Source organism: Phalacrocorax carbo, chromosome 28 (genome assembly GCF_963921805.1).
Source record: "Phalacrocorax carbo chromosome 28, bPhaCar2.1, whole genome shotgun sequence".
Taxonomy (NCBI): domain Eukaryota; kingdom Metazoa; phylum Chordata; class Aves; order Suliformes; family Phalacrocoracidae; genus Phalacrocorax; species Phalacrocorax carbo.
Window position 1 is genome coordinate 1,294,201 of NC_087540.1, and position 14,625 is coordinate 1,308,825.

The 14,625-nt window shown below is 60.4% G+C and overlaps 1 protein-coding gene across 11 annotated transcripts in view; it reads left to right on the forward strand.

Moving 5' to 3' along the window:
- MEF2D (myocyte enhancer factor 2D) overlaps positions 1–12,209 on the forward strand; it is a 79,343-nt gene extending 67,134 nt beyond the window's left edge. For 9 of the 11 annotated variants that reach the window (XM_064475129.1, XM_064475122.1, XM_064475121.1 and 6 more), the window contains 5 exons: positions 791–981; positions 1,372–1,392; positions 4,749–4,875; positions 10,032–10,287; positions 11,813–12,209. In XM_064475129.1, coding sequence (XP_064331199.1) covers positions 791–981; positions 1,372–1,392; positions 4,749–4,875; positions 10,032–10,287; positions 11,813–12,143 — 926 coding nt within the window. In that variant the 3' untranslated portion in view covers positions 12,144–12,209. The remainder of the gene's footprint in view (positions 1–790; positions 982–1,371; positions 1,393–4,748; positions 4,876–10,031; positions 10,288–11,812) is intronic. The other 2 variants (XM_064475131.1, XM_064475130.1) reach the window with 1 other exon arrangement.
- The last annotated feature ends 2,416 nt before the right edge of the window (positions 12,210–14,625 follow it).

Sequence of the window (14,625 nt, forward strand, 5' to 3'; positions counted from 1 at the left end):
CAGAACAGTAATCTGATCCAATTTATTCCTTTCCTGATGTTCATCAAATCTTTTCCTTTTTAAATTTTTTTCTTCCTTTCCTTTCTTGTTTTTCTCCCCCTCCCCCCCCCCCCCCCTCTTTGCACATAAAATCCTTAAGTGGGGCAGCAGGAAGAGGAGGAGGAGGGAACCTCAGATCTTCAAAGGGGCGGTGGGATCAGTGAACCGAGCCCTCGCTCTGCCACAGCCCCTTTTCGCTGCTCCGGTACCATAAAGACACCTTAAAAGTGAACGTAACAGTAATTATCCCCCCCTTGCTAGGGCCTCAGTACCCTGCCAGAGCAGCATAAAGAGGCCTTGCTGCAAATCAGGCCTGTAATATTTATTGGTTGTTATTACAGTAACGCTCGTGGGTTCCTGCAGGTTGAGGAGCTGCCGCGGGCGCTGGGAGCTCGGGGCCGGCTGCCTGCCCTGCCTCTGGCCCTGCCTGCCCGGGACAGGCTTACCCGGTCTTGGTGGGGAGGATGCACCCGCCGCATCCTCTGAGCGGCTGCCGATGCTCCGGAGCTTGCTCGAGGCCGTGCCGTGCTGCCGGCGGGCGGGCAGGTACCTGCCCTGGAGCTGCGGATGAGTCTGCCTGGTGTGCAGGAGGGTTTGGGGGAGCCTGGGGGGATACGGTGCGGTCCCCCAAGGAGGAGCACCCACGGAGCCCCGCTGGGGCACCGCTCGCCGCGCACACATTTACCCCCGCCCTGCGTTCACCGTCGCCGTGCGTTCACCTCCTCCCTCTCTGTCACCCATTTTCCTGCAGGAAATGGCTACGTGAGTGCCAGAGCCTCTCCAGGTCTCCTTCCCGTCTCCAACGGCAGCAGCTTGGGCAAGATCATCCCGGCCAAGTCCCCGCCACCACCCTCCCACAGCACGCAGCTCGCCGCCAACAGCCGCAAGCCGGATCTACGCGTGATCACCTCGCAGAGCGGGAAGGGGTTAATGCACCATTTGGTGAGTGCCCGGCAGAGGTCTGCAAGGAGCCCTGGGTGGGAGCGCGTCCCCTGCCAGCAGGCTGCTTGCGGGGTGGACTTTGCGCTGGAGCAGATGCGGCGCAGGCACCTATTCCGTGCCGTAGGAGTGGGAGCTGGCCGGGGCCGTGCCGGTGGGGAGACCCGAGGAGGAAGGCTTGGATTCCCGTTTGCACCGCCCTGGATGCAAACACGGGGCAAAGCCTGTGCCTGCAAACAAGCACAGCGCAAAGCCCTGCGCCGGGCACAAGCGTCACGCGTGCGTGCCCCGTTAGGCGAGGGCACGGCGCCGGCGAGCGCGGCGGCGTGGCGGTTGGTGGGGCTGTCGAGTTAACGGTGCCTCTCGGTTTTCTCTCTGTTCTCCCGCGGGCAGACGGAGGACCACTTGGCTCTGGTGAGTTCCCCGCTGAGCGCGCATCGCGGCGGGGTGGGACGTGGGCCGCTTGTCCCGTCAGTGCCCGCGCCCTGGCTTGGCGAAGGCGTGGGGCACGCGGAGGGGGTGGGCGCCGGCCCCTTCGCCCTCCGTTTGGGAGCGCAGCGGCACGTGGGTGCGGGTGCAAATGTCACATCCAGCCCTGCCACAGAAAATCAATCCCGAGGAAAACGCACTTTGAGGAAAATGAGGTTCCCTATGGAAAAAGAAGGAGCTGACACGAGCTAAAGCGCCTGTTTCTCCACCAAGGCCAAAAAAGCTGCACTGGTTTCCCTGGGGGAGGTCAGCCCGGGTCCCTTTTGGGGCTGGTGCCGCCTGGAGCCAGCCTGGGCACCGCCACCGCCCAGGGACCTGCCCCGTGGGCTTCGCCGCAGCCACCGCACTTTACAGCATGGGAAGGCCTGGCCCACTGCCACCACATGAAAGATAGGGAGTAAATCAGGCTCTTCCCATATTAAGGATATTATTTAAAGCCTGTGCAAATCCACTGGCTGGCTAGTGCGCTCCCTAAACCTCCTTTGTGCACAGGGGCAGTTTTCCGTGTTATTTTTATGGCTTTTTTTTATTCCTCCCCCCCGCCCCCCGCCAGCAAAGTGAACACCACCTTGTTTGTGGCAATGATTCACTCTGTTCTGTTGCTATTCTGGTGCAGGGCAGATGGGCGACAGGTCAGCGCAGCGAGGAAAGGGCGAGAGCCGCTGTAGGATGCAGCTAACGCAGCCAGGGAAAAGCTCTCCAAAAACCGGGGAGTAAGCCAACACCTCTCGCAGCCTGCAAGGAGACACTCTTGGCCAGGGGAAGGATTGGCCGGGGCTTTGGCAGACTTGAATTCTGCCGCTCTCCGTGCCCCAGATCCCTTCTTGCTTGATGGCCGTCTCCCAGCAGCTCCGTGCCTCAGTTTCCCCATCTGCGGAGTGAAAACAGTCACCACCCGCCTCCCCATCTGCTCATCGCCCACCGTTCCTGCTGCCGGAGGGCATTGCCTGTCTCCAAGCTGGAGGAGCAGCTTGCTTTAGGCAAGAAATCAGCCGGGTTGGCATTAACAGTTTTAATTGTTAGGCTGAGCTAACCCGGCTGATTTTTGCCTGAAGTGAAGTACAGTCCTTGCCCAAGCCGAGCTGGCAGCGGGGAGGTGGAGGGTGATGAAATCCGCGAGCGGGGGACGGGGACCTCAGCACAGCTGGATCGGGAAGGGGAAAGCAGAGCATTGTCTCGGCTGCTCTGCGCGTTCATCCCGCCCGGTGCAGAGACCCCCCTCCCTGCTCCGCTAACCTTCTCCCCAGATTTGCTCCCTCCATATTGCTCAACCTACACACCAGATCTTCTCTCTAAATGGCAACTCCCACCTCTTTACGCACAGGCAGCAGGATGAGTCAGCTGCCCCTCCACTGAGACCTGCCCCGCTGCCCTTAACCCTTTGCCCGTGGGCTCAGCCCCTGCCAACCTCGTGGGTTTGCGCCTGGCAGCTTCAGGCTCCGAGCGCAGTCTGCTCTTTTACTGGGTTCAGAAAAGCAGCCCCCGTTTCTCTACACGCTCCTAATCCGAAGGGTAGAGCAGGATCCTTTCACCAAGCCTACGGCGACAAGCGATCTCACCCGGGAGCATGCCTGCATGGTTTTGTAACGAGCCTGGATGGCAGTTTGCAACCGGGAGCGTTTTGCAAGGCGCACGACGGTGTGAGCGGCACGGGGCGGGGAGGGGGGGCACAGCTTGCACACCTCAGCACCTCCTGCCTGCATGAATCGGGATGCAAATTTGGGTGTTCCCTACGGGTGGTGGCTGCTGACCCCTTCCCGGGGCCGATAACGCCCACCACCCCAGCCCTCTGTCGCAGCCAGGCTCATCCCCATGCCGGTGCTACTCCCGGGAAGGCCACAGAGCCCCGGTGCAAGGCTGCCGGAGGGGCTGGGGCTGCGGGGCCGCATCCTGCTGGGCTGGCTCAGGGTCCAGTGCAGGCAGGAGAGGGACGGGGCTGAATCCTGCCCACCAGGAAGGCATTTCTCTGCAGCATCCTTAACCCATGGCCGAGGGTGGTTGCCAGCAGGATGCGTGCCAGGAAAACCTGCTCCTACAGCCCCGGGGCTTTAGCAATTAGAGCCCTGGTAATCGCCTTCCCTGGGAGGCGGGAGGGACCTGCGGGCTGGGCAGCATGTGGGCGCAGGGTGCTGCAAACCCAGCACGCCGGGGTGCTGCTGTCACCCTCCGGAGGTGGCAAGGGCAGGGGTTTTAGCCTCCAACCTTATCCCAGGAGAGTCCTGCATGGCCACGAACCTTTGCAGGGGCCCATGACCAGCCCTAAAAGGCAGTGGGAGCCCTCGGTGCCTCGCAGCGAGCAGGGAGGAAGGCTCCCCACCGTGTCCGGGGGGATGCAGCCAGCTTCGTGCCAGGCGTGATTTAAGCTGGGCACTGCCCCAGTCTTCACAGGGTGACGTGTGTCGGGGTGCTTCAGATTAGAGTCAAGCCTCTTGAGACTGATTTAAATCAGATCAGCAGAGGCATCCCAGATTATCTGCCTTGTAAACAGGGCTGAATCTGACCCGCAGATCCACCCACGTAACTGCCTGGAAAACCGCGGGGGGAGGCTGGCGTGCACCGGTCCAAGGGCAGAATTTTTCCACAGTGGACCTGCTAACGCCTGGGTCTCAAACCTCACGAGGGCACCGAGCCGGCGGGTTGCCGGCCACTGGATTTTAGGTTTAAGCATGCCAGAGCGCCTTTAAAGCCCTGAGACCGGTGCTTAGCATCTTCAGCTTGCCTTAGAGGCAGGGGGCTCGTCCTTGGACGTCGGTGCTGCAGGGCGGAGGATGCATTAGCTCTGCGCTGCGTTAGCCGGTCTGGGTTTTGTTTGGTACCTTGCTCCCTGAGGAGCACAGCAAACCTCACGCGCATCCTCTGGAAAATAGCGACTGAGGTTTTTTTTTTACATCAGAAGGAGCACAGGCTGAGGTTTCCCACTGTTACTCCCCCTCCATGCACGCGGGGACGGTGCTGGCCCTTGCAGGTGAAGCCCAGCCCCGGGCAGAAAGGTGACCCAAGGCCAATGCCAAGTGACGTGCGAATGAACGTCACCAAGGGTCCGAAATGGCTGGAACCGGTGTGGTTTGTACTTTGTTTTGTTGCAATGAGGAATGGCCAGAGGATCAACCCTGCTTAGTCCCACAGTCTCTGTGATCAGCCTTGGGTGGTGCATGCCTGGGGGCAGGGTGGGGTGGGGGGGGACAGCTGCAGGCTGAGGTTTTGGGGGGTCACAACCCACAAGGACAACCGAGTAAAACGCATCTGGGTTGTAACACCCTCTCCGTTTGCTTCCCCGGCAGAATACGCAGCGGTTAGGTGTCTCCCAAGCAACTCACTCTTTAACCACGCCGGTTGTTTCTGTGGCTACTCCGAGTTTGCTGACGCAGGGGCTGCCTTTCTCCGCCATGCCCACGGCGTACAACACAGGTAAGAGCGCGCAGCCCGCGTGAGAGCTCCCCGAGGGGTCATTTCATACGAGGGGGAAATGTGCCGCTGCAAGCACGAGCCTGCCTCTCCCCGGGCAGCTGCATCATCGCTCGTGGAACTCACGGCCGCAAGACGCGGTCGAGTCCGAGAGTTTCACAGGATTAAAATCAAGGGGAAGCTCATGCGAATAACGAGAACGCGCTGTCGTATCCAGGTGGTCTGTGAGGGCCTGATTCTGTCACGCTGTTGTGCCGGCAGCGTGAAGGTGCTTTTAAGTGGATGGTAATTGCAGCTACACCCATCTCCAGGCTCTTGAGAGCTCCGGGTGATGTTGTAATAGGGGCTTAATGAAAATGAGCATCAGGCCCCCAGAAATTGGGGAAGAATGTGAACCAGCCTGCTCGTAGGCACATCAGATTGGGGCTGGCGGGGCTCAAACCTGCCCGAGGCGACGGTTACGGCGCACGTGCCCGAGCAAAGGGCAAGTTGTTCATCTGCGACCTGTTAAACCTCCGCGAAGACTTCAAGGACCTGCTGGTTTCCTGCGTAACTCGCTTTGGCATTTGCTCAAAGTTTGCAAAAATGTAAAAAAGCTGCTTGTCTGGAAGAACCCAGAATAGGCGTGTTAGGAACTCCCTCTCCTAATTAGTAGGTGGAGGCCAGAAGATGCCTGTTTGTGCGTGATGAGTAGGCTCCTCTCCCTGCGTGGAAATCATTGCTGGCCCTGTGGTCCACCAGCCAGTCGTGTACAGCCAACGTCCCAAAAATAGGGTTTAATTGAGCCCTGTGCTGGTACCACTGAGAGCAGGGAGGGTAGCCTGAATTTCAGCTTTCTGTATTTACTTTTTCCTCTCGCAGATGACCATAGGCAGAGAAACGTTCCCACGCGGGGCACCTTCGATGTCTGTGGCTGGGATGTTTGCTAGGGATACGGCAGCGGGGGGCTTATCACTGCGTAGGTCGCTGTAGGGTGCAGATGCCCTGAGCAAACCCCGAGCCTGGGGGTGTCTCCGCTTGTTCTTTCCAGGGCAAACCTGTTAATTGGGTGGGGAATTGTCTTGGTTTCGGGCCAGCGAGGTCGTGCGGAGCTTCCCGCTGGCCAGGCTCGCGTGCCCCGCTCTGCAGCCTGATTAAGTCAAACCTGAGCGTTTGCAGCTTCGCGATACGGGGTGGCTCCGGTTCAAGCAGTCGGCGTTAGCTGTCGTAACCAGTGGGTGTCAGGAGCTCCTAAACCAGAATGGCTGGTGCTGGGGGCAAAGAACCCAGTCCTGGGATTTGCTGTAAGGGTGTGCCTCGAATCAGCCCGGCGGCTTTGGCGGCGGTTCAGCACCTCTGCAGCCGCCTCTTTGTGTCGTGCTGCTGCTGGCAGGTTCGGCCCCGCTGGCGTGGGGGGAAGGCTGAGCCCACAAGACACCCAAAACGACGGCGAGAAAGGGGGAGGGAGGGGGCTCGGGGAGGGAGGGCGAGCGTTTGATGAACGCTCAGGGTTTGTGGGTGCCTGTATCTGATGCAGATGCAGCTGACCAAGGGTTTGACCAAACCCACCTCCTGGCAGAGCAGCCGCTCCCCCCGCCACCCATGCTGGGGTGGGGTGGGGGGCGAGCATTTTCCACCCTTTGTAAACCCCTACACAGCTTGGTTTTGGGATGCCCGGCTGGTTTATGGGGATGCCGGGCTGGTCTTTGGGGATGCCCGGCTGGTTTTTAGGATGCCCAGCTGGTTTTGGGGATACCCAGCTGGTTTATGGGGATGCCGGGCTGGTCTTTGGGGATGCCGGGCTGGTTTTTAGGATGCCCAGCTGGTTTATGGGGATGCCGGGCTGGTCTTTGGGGATGCCCGGCTGGTTTTGGGGATGCCCGGCTGGTTTTTGGGGATGCCCGGCTGGTTTTTGGGGATGCCGGGCTGGTCTTTGGTGATGCCGAGCTGGTTTTTGGGGATGCCGGGCTGGTCTTTGGGGATGCCTGGCTGGTCTTTGGGGATGCCGGGCTGGTTTTTGGGGATGCCGGGCTGGTCTTTGGTGATGCCCGGCTGGTTTATGGGGATGCCCGGCTGGTCTTTGGGGATGCCGGGCTGGTCTTTGGGGATGCCCGGCTGGTCTTTGGGGATGCCGGGCTGGTTTTTGGGGATGCCGGGCTGGTTTATGGGGATGCCGGGCTGGTTTTTGGGGATGCCGGGCTGGTTTTTGGGGATGCCCGCCTGGTTTTTGGGGATGCCGGGCTGGTCTTTGGGGATGCCCGGCTGGTTTTTGGGGATGCCCGGCTGGTTTTTGGGGATGCTGGGCTGGTCTTTGGGGATGCCCGGCTGGTTTTTAGGATGCCCAGCTGGTTTATGGGGATGCCGGGCTGGTTTTTGGGGATGCCAGGCTGGTTTTTGGGGATGCCGGGCTGGTTTTTGGGGATGCCAGGCTGGTTTTTGGGGATGCCGGGCTGGTTTATGGGGATGCCGGGCTGGTCTTTGGGGATGCCGGGCTGGTCTTTGGAGATGCCGGGCTGGTTTTTGGGGATGCCCGGCTGGTTTTTGGGGATGCCCGGATGGTCTTTGGGGATGCCGGGCTGGTTTTTAGGATGCCGGGCTGGTTTATGGGGATGCCGGGCTGGTTTTTGGGGATGCCAGGCTGGTTTATGGGGATGCCAGGCTGGTTTATGGGGATGCCGAGCTGGTTTTTGGGGATGCTGGGCTGGTCTTTGGGGATGCCGGGCTGGTTTTTGGGGATGCCCAGCTGGTTTTTGGGGATGCCCGGCTGGTCTTTGGGGATGCCCGGCTGGTTTATGGGGATGCCCGGCTGGTTTATGGGGATGCCGGGCTGGTTTTTGGGGATGCTGGCCTGGTCTTTGGGGATGCCGGGCTGGTTTTTGGGGATGCTGGGCTGGTCTTTGGGGATGCCCGGATGGTCTTTGGGGATGCCCGGCTGTTTTTTGGGGATGCCGGGCTGGTCTTTGGGGATGCCGGGCTGGTCTTTGGGGATGCCCGGCTGGTTTTTGGGGATGCTGGGCTGAGTTTGGGGATGCCCGGCTGGTTTTTGGGATGCCGGGCTGGTTTATGGGGATGCCGGGCTGGTCTTCGGGGATGCCGGGCTGGTCTTTGGGGATGCCGGGCTGGTTTTTGGGGATGCCGGGCTGGTTTATGGGGATGCCCGCCTGGTTTTTGGGGATGCCGGGCTGGTCTTTGGGGATGCCCGGCTGGTTTTCAGGATGCCCAGCTGGTTTATGGGGATGCCGGGCTGGTTTTTGGGGATGCCGGGCTGGTCTTTGGGGATGCCGGGCTGGTTTATGGGGATGCCGGGCTGGTCTTTGGGGATGCCCGGCTGGTCTTTGGGGATGCCGGGCTGGTTTTTGGGGATGCTGGGCTGGTCTTTGGGGATGCCGGGCTGGTTTTTGGGGATGCCTGGCTGGTTTTTGGGGATGCTGGGCTGGTCTTTGGGGATGCCCGGCTGGTTTTTGGGGATGCCCAGCTGGTTTATGGGGATGCCCGGCTGGTCTTTGGGGATGCCCGGCTGGTTTTTGGGGATGCCCGGCTGGTCTTTGGGGATGCCGGGCTGGTTTTTGGGGATGCCCGGCTGGTCTTTGGGGATGCCGGGCTGGTTTTTGGGGATGCCGGGCTGGTTTTTGGGGATGCCCGGATGGTCTTTGGGGATGCCCGGCTTGTTTTTAGGATGCCGGGCTGGTTTATGGGGATGCCGGGCTGGTCTTTGGGGATGCCGGGCTGGTCTTTGGGGATGCCGGGCTGGTTTTTGGGATGCCGGGCTGGTTTTTGGGGATGCCGGGTTGGTCTTTGGGATGCCGGGCTGGTCTTTGGGGATGCCGGGCTGGTCTTTGGGGATGCCGGGCTGGTTTTTGGGATGCCGGGCTGGTCTTTGGGGATGCCCGGCTGGTTTTTGGGATGCCCAGCTGGTTTATGGGGATGCCGGGCTGGATTTTGGGGATGCCCGGCTGGTCTTTGGGGATGCCCGGCTGGTCTTTGGGGATGCCGGGCTGGTTTTTGGGGATGCCCGGCTGGTCTTTGGGGATGCCCGGCTGGTTTTTAGGATGCCCAGCTGGTTTATGGGGATGCCGGGCTGGTCTTTGGGGATGCCCGGCTGGTCTTTGGGGATGCCGGGCTGGTCTTTGGGGATGCCCGCCTGGTTTTTGGGGATGCCCGGCTGGTTTATGGGGATGCCCGGCTGGTTTATGGGGATGCCCGGCTGGTTTTTGGGGATGCCGGGCTGGTCTTTGGGGATGCCCGCCTGGTTTTTGGGGATGCCCGGCTGGTTTTTGGGGATGCCGGGCTGGTCTTTGGGGATGCCGGGCTGGTTTTTGGGGATGCTGGGCTGGTCTTTGGGGATGCCCGGCTGGTCTTTGGGGATGCTGGGCTGGTTTTTGGGGATGCCGGGCTGGTTTTTGGGGATGCTGGGCTGAGTTTGGGGATGCCGGGCTAGTTTTGGGTCTGCTGGCGGAGTCGTGGGTGGGAAGAGCAGCTCCCTCCCCGCCCCACGCAGGTTTGGGGGGGATGGGGGGGGCGCGGCGGCGGGCGGAGAGCGCCCTCTGCTGCCACGCGGGGAGCGCCCACGCGGCGTGGGGGTGGCCCGCGGGGAGGCACCACGCACGGGTGGGGGGTGGGGGCTCAGCACCTACCAGGGGTTTATTACCCCGGGGGTTGTCTGTGCCGGCCGCCCTCCGCCCGAGGGGTGTCTGGGGTGGGGGGGTCACACCCACGGTCCTTCCTGAGTGGAATCGGGGCGGGCCGCGTTTGCCTTTGCGGCGCTTTTTGGGGGTAACCAGGGGGTCCTGTTAGCGGCTCATGCCTTGAAGGACGGAATGTTTTACGCCGAGGGTGGTGACACCGGCACAGGCTGCCTGAGGGGCGGTCGATGCCCCATCCCTGGAGACACCCACAGTCAGGCTGGCCGGGGCTCTGGGCGACCTGGCCGAGTCGAAGATGTCCCCGCTTGCGACTAGGACCAGATGGCTTTTAAAGGTCCCCTCCAACCCAAACCGGTCTCTGATTCAGAGATGTGTGCTATGGCCAGCATCCCTGTGCAGCTCCCAGCAGTAGCCGAGGCTCCGTAAGCCGTGGCTGGATCGTGTCTCTCGAGCAGGTCTCCGTCTTCCCGCAGGGCTCAGGGGCTCTGTTGGAGCAGGTTTGGCATTGAAATGACTGAAGGGCTCCTTTCTTTCCAGATTATCAGCTGACGAGCGCCGAGTTGTCTTCGCTGCCGGCATTCAGCTCACCTGGTGGGCTGTCCCTTGGCAACATCTCTGCCTGGCAGCAGCAGCAGCAGCAGCAACAGCAGCAGCAGCAACAGCAGCAGCAGCAGCAACAGCAGCAGCAGCAGCAGCAACAACAGCAGCCGCAGCAACAGCAGCAGCCGCAGCAACAGCAGCAGCCGCAGCAGCAGCAGCAGCACCTGGTTCCTGTATCGCTAGGAAATTTAATGTAAGTGAAATGGGTACCGGGGACCACTCAGATGGTGTTTTAAGAGGAAAGAGGGAAACAGGGAATTCCTCCGAGGTGCCAAACCTGCAGAACCCGAGCTGCGGCTCCTCGGCTGGGTTATCGCCAGCCTCCCGCTGCAGGGCCCCGGCAGTTGCACCGTGCTTCGAGGAGGCAGGAGCAGGCGTGCCCACAGCTGCAGGAGGAGCCGGCCCAGCCAGCTCGTGAAGTCTGGGGAATCCTGCCCCTACCACTATCGCAGGAGTGACCCTGGGGTCCCCAGAGGAGATCAGGGCGGCGGTGTGCTAGGCGATGCTCTCTGAGAGCTGCCTCTTGCTGTCTAACCGCAGCAGGATTGCTCTCCTCACCTCACCCGGGGGCAGCTGAGCTCCAGCAGGAGGCAGAGTCCAGCGGGGTGGTCGTTGCAGGGTCAGGCGTCTGGTCCTGCTAGCGTAGGAAGAGGGTAGCTTTTAAAATTGAAAATGAATTGCTTTAGTACGGGGCAAAAATACACACACTTGCATATTGGGGCAGGTTTTCTGACGTGGATCCGCTATCAGTCTGGAACAAAGCGTCCACACAGCAAGCTTTTTCAGAGTATCTTAGTCAAAATAAAGATTTAAGCCGGTTGCTCGGGATCACACCAAGACCATGGGACAAAAAGAGGCAGGAATTGAAGAGGAGGATTCAGTGATTTTACCCCAAAGCCAGCTTAGGAGTAAGACCCTGACATGCCCGGCATGAAGTGCCAGGTGGATGTATGGATGCACCAGGCTCTTGCACAGGGAGTTGGATGTGTTTCTCCGCTGCCTGGAGCACGTTTTCCAGGCAGGGCGGGCGGCAGCTTCCCCAGCAGCTGCCCGACCTCGTGCTCCAGCAGGGCTGCAGGACGCGCAGCACCCGGATGGAATTTTGGGTCTAAGAAAAAGGCTAAAGAGGTTCCCGGCTTGGAGCAAAACCCGCCCGTCCGAGCCCTCCGCCGGATTTGCGCGGCCCCTGGGTGGGGGGACGCTGGGGCAGAGCCGTAGGGGTGCCCGTGGGACGGGGTGGGGTGTCGCAGCCTGTCCCTCTCCTCCGCGTGTTTGGGTCTCTGCCCCGGGGGGGAGTCGGGGCTGGATTGTGGGGCGCTGGTGGAGGAGGGATGCTGCCCACGGGGTTGTGCGGGGTGTAATCCTGGCTCGGCAGAGGTGCGTTGTGGTGAGTTTTATTAATTCTGGAGTCCTAATAATTCATCATTCTAATTATGAATCCAGATTCATAATCTAATCCAGATTCATAATCCAATCCAGATTCATAATCTAATCCAGATTCATAATCTAATCCAGATTCATAATTCTGGATTCATTCAACCACGGGGATGTGGGTTATGAATTCTGTGATTGGAGAGTAAAAGGCCACCGAAAAGATGAATAACAAGAGACTTCCCGTGATCTCCTCCTCCATCTGTTTCTCCCCTTTCCTCCCCTCCTGCTCTCCTCCTCCTCCTCCTCCTCTCCCAACCTCGTTCCCCCGCCTTCCGGATGCCCAGACAAGGGAGTCACTTGTCCCACACCACCACTTTGACTGTCAACACCAACCCCAACATCAGCATCAAGTCGGAGCCCGTCTCGCCCAACCGGGAAAGAAACACTGCCACCCCGCTCAGCACCTTCCCCCACCAGCCCCGGCACGAGCCCACCGGCCGCTCGCCCGTCGACAGCCTCAGCAGCAACACCAGCTCCTACGAAGGCAGCAGCGAGCGGGACGATCCCGCCCGCCCCGATTTCGGCTCATCCCTGGGCCTCCTGCGACCCACCAGCGAGCCCGAGGGGGAGAGCCCCTCCGTAAAGCGCATGCGGTTGGATACCTGGGTCACATAACGGGGTCCCCGCCGTCCCTGGGAGCGCCGCCGGCTCGCAGCGGGGCCGCGGGGAGGGGGCGGGGAGGGGTGGGGGGGGGGTGCGCAGGGGCGAAACGGGTTATGGGGATGGGGATGGGGTGGGGGGAAATTATCATAAACTGCCTGAGAAATAGCTTTAGGATTTTGTAGGCATTCATTCTAGCACAGCAGGCGACGCACGCAGTACATACGGCGCTCCTCGGCCGGGGGCCGCAGGCTGGGGAAGAGCCGGCCGCGTGGGGAAGAGGGGGACGGAAATCAAATAGCTGCGTCCCCACCAGAGAAAAACAAGCAGCCCCTGGCCACGCTCATCCCCGCGAGCCGGCGCGGGCGGGCGGGCCGGGCAGCCGTCGGTGCCCGCTGACCAGCGAGACCCCCGGGGACGTCGGTCCCCCGCCCCGGGAGGTCGGAGGGTGTCCCTGGTGAAGAGCGCCTGCGGCAGGACGGGCTCCGAGGGGAGACGGGGCACGGAGCATCCCCGAAACACGCCTTTTGAGCAGTGCCAGGGCCACGTGCGAGGAGGGGCGGTTTGGGCACGGTCCAGCTCTCGGAAGGGTTGAAGTGCTTTGGCAGGCGCCAGTTTTCCTTTAAAAAAAAAGAGTTTTCCTAAATAAGTGTTCCTAAACTGCCTGGGAAGGCAGGCTGGCGGCGCAGGGAGCCCAGCTTCGATATTAAACGTGATGCAGGCGCATCTTGCAGCCTGCTTGCGCTGCCCGCGTCCCGTAAAAAGTGTGTCGGGGGAATGAGAGGCAGCTTTTTGAGGCTTAATCCCCTTTGCATGAGAAGTAAAATGCAGGCAGCGGCCTTTCCGGCAGGTGATTTCTGGCCACGGTCGTTTTAAAACTGCAGGTAACCTCTCCCAAAGGCGGGGGCGAACGTCTCGCCTCTGCCTGGGCGCAGCGCGTTTGAAGGGGGAGGACGCGTTATTGCTGCTTTTAAAGAAAATTGCGGGTTTTACCGAATAAAATTCCTAAATGCATTTTAAAAATGCATTCCCGTTCCACAGGGGCCGAAGCTTTAAATTAGAAAAATAGGAATGAATGGTTTTTATTCAAGGATGGAACTGAAATAATTATCCTTTGGGATTTTGCCTGAAGGGTTCTAGGCCTCAAAGGGCGAGGGTGAGCTGTGCGGAAAAATCTGCCGAAGCCTCCACGGAGTGATTTAGTGGAAGGAAAAAGGAAGAACTAAGGGATTTCCTTGTGTCGCCAGTTGCTCGGGTGCTTTCCCAGGGACAGGCGTCACTGCCCTGAGCCCAGGGTGCAGCAGCCAGCTCAGGGCTTGAGGGTTTGGGGGAGAAAGGACCGGTCCTGGCTGGCGTAGGCTTTAGGGATGGGCTGTGTCCCTGCAGGCGCTCTTCTCCGGGATGCCCGTCCCGTCCCAGCCGCCTCGTCGCCCTGCGCAGGGACAGCCCCGGCCCCGCTCCCTCCCGGGGCTACGGTCGCGAAGCGGCACAAAAACCTGCCCGGATTCAACCTTTGCCGAAGGGCTCCTTCGGCGGCTGGAGCCTCGGGGGGCTGCGGAGGGGCCGGGAGCTGCGTTGGGGCTGGCTTCCCCCCACGCCGGTGCAAAGCGAGAGGAGCAAAAAGTCACGGTAGGATTTATACCCTCCGCCAAGCATCCAGTGTCCAGCTCGGCCTGCTGAAATGAGTCGTATTGCATTAAAATGTACTGGGATGATGGCAAAATAGAAGCAAATTTAGAGGTTTTTTATGTAAACTTTTCCCAGCCAAGCATTTTTCCCCTAGTTTCTAATTGGAAAAACTACCAAAAAGTTGATGATGGTTATGAAATGAACGGGGGCAACCTAAAGCGAGCGGTTGGAGGAGAGGAGATCCTCCAAAAATTGGGTGAAAATTAATAGCTGTGAGAAATGATGGCCCAAGAGGGAAGACGTGGCCGCGGCGTCCCCCCGCCCAGGTCGGGCGCCGCGATGCACGAGCCGCCGGCCCACAAGAGCCTTGCAGGAAACCTCCCGGCCCGGCCCTTCTGAGCTAAAGTCTACCCTGACTTTTCCTCTTCTCCCCGGTGATTAAATCGGTTCGGGTGTGGAAACCTGGCGGAGGGACCGGGGTGGCGGATGCTCGGCCCGGGGCCGACCTGCCGGAGCATCCCATGAGCCGAAGCGTTGCAGCGCCGGCTCGCGCCGAGCCTTGCCCGGGTACCGGCATCTCACCTGCAGGAGCGAGGCCCCGAGAGATGGGCCGGCTAAAATTTCCTCATGAAAAAAATCTTTGAAATATCAAATTTTTGCCGCGAAAGTATTTCCAAATGTTGGTTATTATTTTTTTAAATGATAAATTTTGAATTCCCTCTCCTGTTCCCATGCTCCGGAGGGCCTCGGGCGGGCGCCGGGGAGGGCTCCCGGCAGGTTTTGTGCGGTTAAACCCCCCCCTCGTCTCCCCGTCCCCGAGCCGTACCCAGCGGGCACCGCCGCGCGCCGGGGAGATGCTCGGATCTCG